Genomic DNA, 3,599 nt, shown 5'->3' with positions numbered 1-3,599 from the left:
TGATACCTTCTCACTCAAAAGTGGCACCCAGGAGTGGTTTCTATAGTCCTGGTACCTGACAACTGCACATGGGGACTTCTTGGTGATTTCATCACTCCCTAGCAGTAATGATTCCTAATGATTTCCATCGAGGGAAATTTTTTAGCATTCTCCCACAGGTATAGATCTTTTTTCATTTTTTTAAGCTTCAGTAGATCTTCATCACGGCCCTGGAGGAAAGAACAGTGTTGAATTTTTTCTAATGGTTGGAAGATTTCATTTGTCAGAGTACTTCAAGTATGACCAAGGTTTCATGCCTACACCATTAGAGATAAGAGTTCTAAGATCTTCTAACATGTCTACAATTTTTCTATGACTGTTTTACAGACTTGTATGAAGAAGTCTATGATGGATATAAATTCCCTCTCAGTATGTGGTTCCTGTTGGTTTTAAACTCTCATACCTGCTCATACTTTGCCTTTATAACTGCAGTGAACTCTGTTACCACTCTCCTGTCATGTTTGATGACATCTCCTGACTGGAGAAGGAAGACAGGCCATCCTATTTTTCCTGCAACATGCTTCTTTTCTCTTTGACTTCAAATTAATCATTTGCTAAGGTACGTCTTGTGGAGAATCTTCTTATGGTAGTCTCCTCTGCCCCTCTTTCTCCCTATCTTTATCTGTATCCCTATCTCTCTAACGTAGATGCATTTATCTTTATCCAAGACATGGACAATTATTTGATCTAAAAAGAACTTTTATTTTCCAAATTGATGCCACACATACAAATGTGCCTCCTCTCTGGCCTCTGCCCAACCCCATGATAAAATCTTACAACCTCAGCTAAAATCCATCTTTGGCTTAAAAACACCTTTGGTGGAATACCCTCATCTTGGCTTCTCTGGTCTCCTCAGGTGGGCAGTCTCCCATTCACAGCTCATTATGTTGTGCCTGAGATGGCTTTTTGGACAGGAGCTCAGTCCAGAAAGCTACTTCTTTGTCTTTTAGCTTCTGGGCTTGCTGAGTGGTGGCACCAATCTTCAGGTACCCTTCCTTCTGGTCATATTGTGGCCAATGAGGCAGCTCGTTCCCATTGGGGTTCCTAGGAAGAGAATCCAAAAGAATTCCTCATAGCATCCCTGTGGTCCTCACATGCCTATGAGACTTACAGGGATTCCTGACTTATCTCTGTCAAAGGGCCTGTGCACCCTAAGAGATGGATAGTTGTCAGAGCACTGGAGTCTCTGTTGCAGTGGATCACTGAACTTTAGAAGCAACCCCTTCCTAATGGGTGTCCTTAAGGTTCCATCTTATCCACCAACACAGCTACATCTCTGCTATCAGCCTCACCCATTTCGAGCAAAGTTGGCCCAGAATTTCATCACCATCTTGCTCAGTTTGATCTCCTCTTCTGAGGCACCATCTGTGAAATATTAAAAGGAGAATCAAACAAAACTCTTTACTACTGAAAATGTGGCTCATGAGCCCACAGCAGCAGCAGCAGTACATGGAAGATTGGTATAATGCAGGGTTTGGGCCCTTACTCCACACATCCTGAATCAAAAACTTGTACCTTAACAAGATCTTGGTTAACTAGTGTGTGCTTTCAGATTGAGGATAACCAATCTGGAATTTATTTATGGGAAGCAACCCATTCAATACTGGCTGCCTTCGTTTTCCATATCTATCTGCTTGTTCTTCCTTACTCACAGTAGAAATACCATACCCCAAGGATTCCTCTGCCTCATGGTATTATTGACTCTTGGGTCTCCTAAACACACCTATATCATCATGCAGATTGAAATATATAAAATGTGAAAATGTTCTAAGGAATCACATTACTAGGAGATGCCCACGACACTGGTGTGTTTTGAACAACCATGAGGTGAGTTAGCAGCCACATGCAGCTTCTAAAAGTGAAAGAATTATGGTGTTCCTTAAATACCACAGTACTAATTATATCATAGCTTAATATCGTATTATAACTATCTCATATATAAAATAAATGACTTTTAGATATTTACATAAATCGATGGACAGACCAATATATTAATGTACTTCAAGGTTAGCACAATTTAGATGTATTGTTTTAAAGAGGGAATCAGGAAGTGATAACCTTGTCATCAACTGGGCCACAGCAAGTTGACCACCATTTCTTTTTGTTGTCAGTGTTCAGGATTGTGAGAACAGTTCTGCTGGGGGCACATTAATATGTATCCCCCTTCATGTATGTTAGACCAGGAGAAAATTTGGCCACATCCCAAGTAGCCTACCCCCACTATGCTTAATCAGGAAATTAGAATCAAGGCAGAAGAAACTTCTTCTTCAAGGCCGCCAAACCAAAACTGGAGCTCATACCCCCTAGTATTCCAAACTTATACTTAGCAAGAGCCTTTACCTCTTAAAATTGGGGCACCAAAGACAGAGAAGACCTCATCTGCATGGTCTCCCATCACATTCTTGGGTTTCAACTCTGATGAGAAGCTGGGATGATACTGAAACTCATACATATAGGTAGGAGCTCCAGAATCTGAGAAAACATGGATTCATACAATTTATGTTACCTCAAATAGCATCAGGATGGTATCAAGGCCTCTACCTTTGAAGGATATTCCCAGTCATTAGCACAGCAGAAAAATATTTTCAAGAAAACTCTTTGACTTGCTTATCATTGCATAGGTAATAGAAGTGTAAGCTCTATGCTGCGTTTTGTCTGCTTGTGTTTGCATGTGACTTGTGTATGCTGACAGCATTGAGGAGCTTGTAGGATTCTATTTCTACACGGTCATGCACCTCCTCCCTGGCTCTTACAGTATTTCAGCCCCCTTTTCCACAATGTTCCCTGAGCCTTGGGTGGGTAAAGTTTAATATAGGCATTCTGTCAAAGAACCAGCATTCTGCAGACTCCTAATCTCTACCCTTTAACCATTTGTGACCTTTGGTGTTCCTAGCCCTCTGTTGCATGAAGGAGCTTCGTTAATGAGAATTGAGAGATTCACTAGTGACCTATTTACCCCTGTTCTGTGTCCCATGAGCCTTGGAACATAGAGGTTGCATTGTAGATATTTCACTTAGGCTCAGACATTTCATAGGAAACATCTGTGTGTGACCAGTTTTAGTACTTAGTAATAGTCTGTCTGGTACAAAAGACGCTTCCTTGATGAGTGATGACTGAGATATTTGTAAATATAAGGATACATATTTTGCACATAGTAAGAAATTACATTAATCTAGAGATGTGACACCAGTTTCAAGACCAAATAACCACCTCAATGGCCAGCACAGCATACAACATTGGTGTAGGAGGGACACTTTTATCTTTGGTGCAATGGACAGCTACCTAATTGGAATAAAAGCTCACTCAATGGGAGGAAACTCAAGGGTGGTACTGTAAACACAATCAAATACACATGGCTGGAGAGGTCATAGATATTAGAAAATATATTTATATATATATTAACAAAAGAAAAAAATAAGAAACTTTTAGCTAGGTCTACAAATCAATAAGAAAATAAGATTCAGAAAAAACTCAGAAATGAAAGGAGACATAATCCTCTGTGCCAAGAAATAAACAGGATCATGAGTGACTACTACAAACAATTGTAGAAACACAGACTG

At 40.2% G+C, this 3,599-nt stretch overlaps 1 protein-coding gene across 1 annotated transcript in view; it reads right to left on the bottom strand.

Moving 5' to 3' along the window:
- Positions 1-744: 744 nt before the first annotated feature.
- The window catches only part of LOC103749719 (liver carboxylesterase 4-like), a 22,500-nt gene continuing 19,645 nt past the window's right edge, over positions 745-3,599 (bottom strand). Inside the window, 3 exon segments of the mRNA XM_029555790.1 lie at positions 745-1,083; positions 1,332-1,404; positions 2,380-2,511. Of these exon segments, the coding sequence (XP_029411650.1) occupies positions 912-1,083; positions 1,332-1,404; positions 2,380-2,511 (377 nt within the window). The 3' untranslated portion in view covers positions 745-911.

The sequence above is a fragment of the Nannospalax galili genome, unplaced genomic scaffold, assembly GCF_000622305.1.
Source record: "Nannospalax galili isolate Female #2095 unplaced genomic scaffold, S.galili_v1.0 scaffold1786, whole genome shotgun sequence".
NCBI classification, from domain to species: domain Eukaryota; kingdom Metazoa; phylum Chordata; class Mammalia; order Rodentia; family Spalacidae; genus Nannospalax; species Nannospalax galili.
The sequence above is the reverse complement of the archived record's forward strand: the minus strand, read 5'-3'. Positions and strand labels throughout refer to the sequence as shown.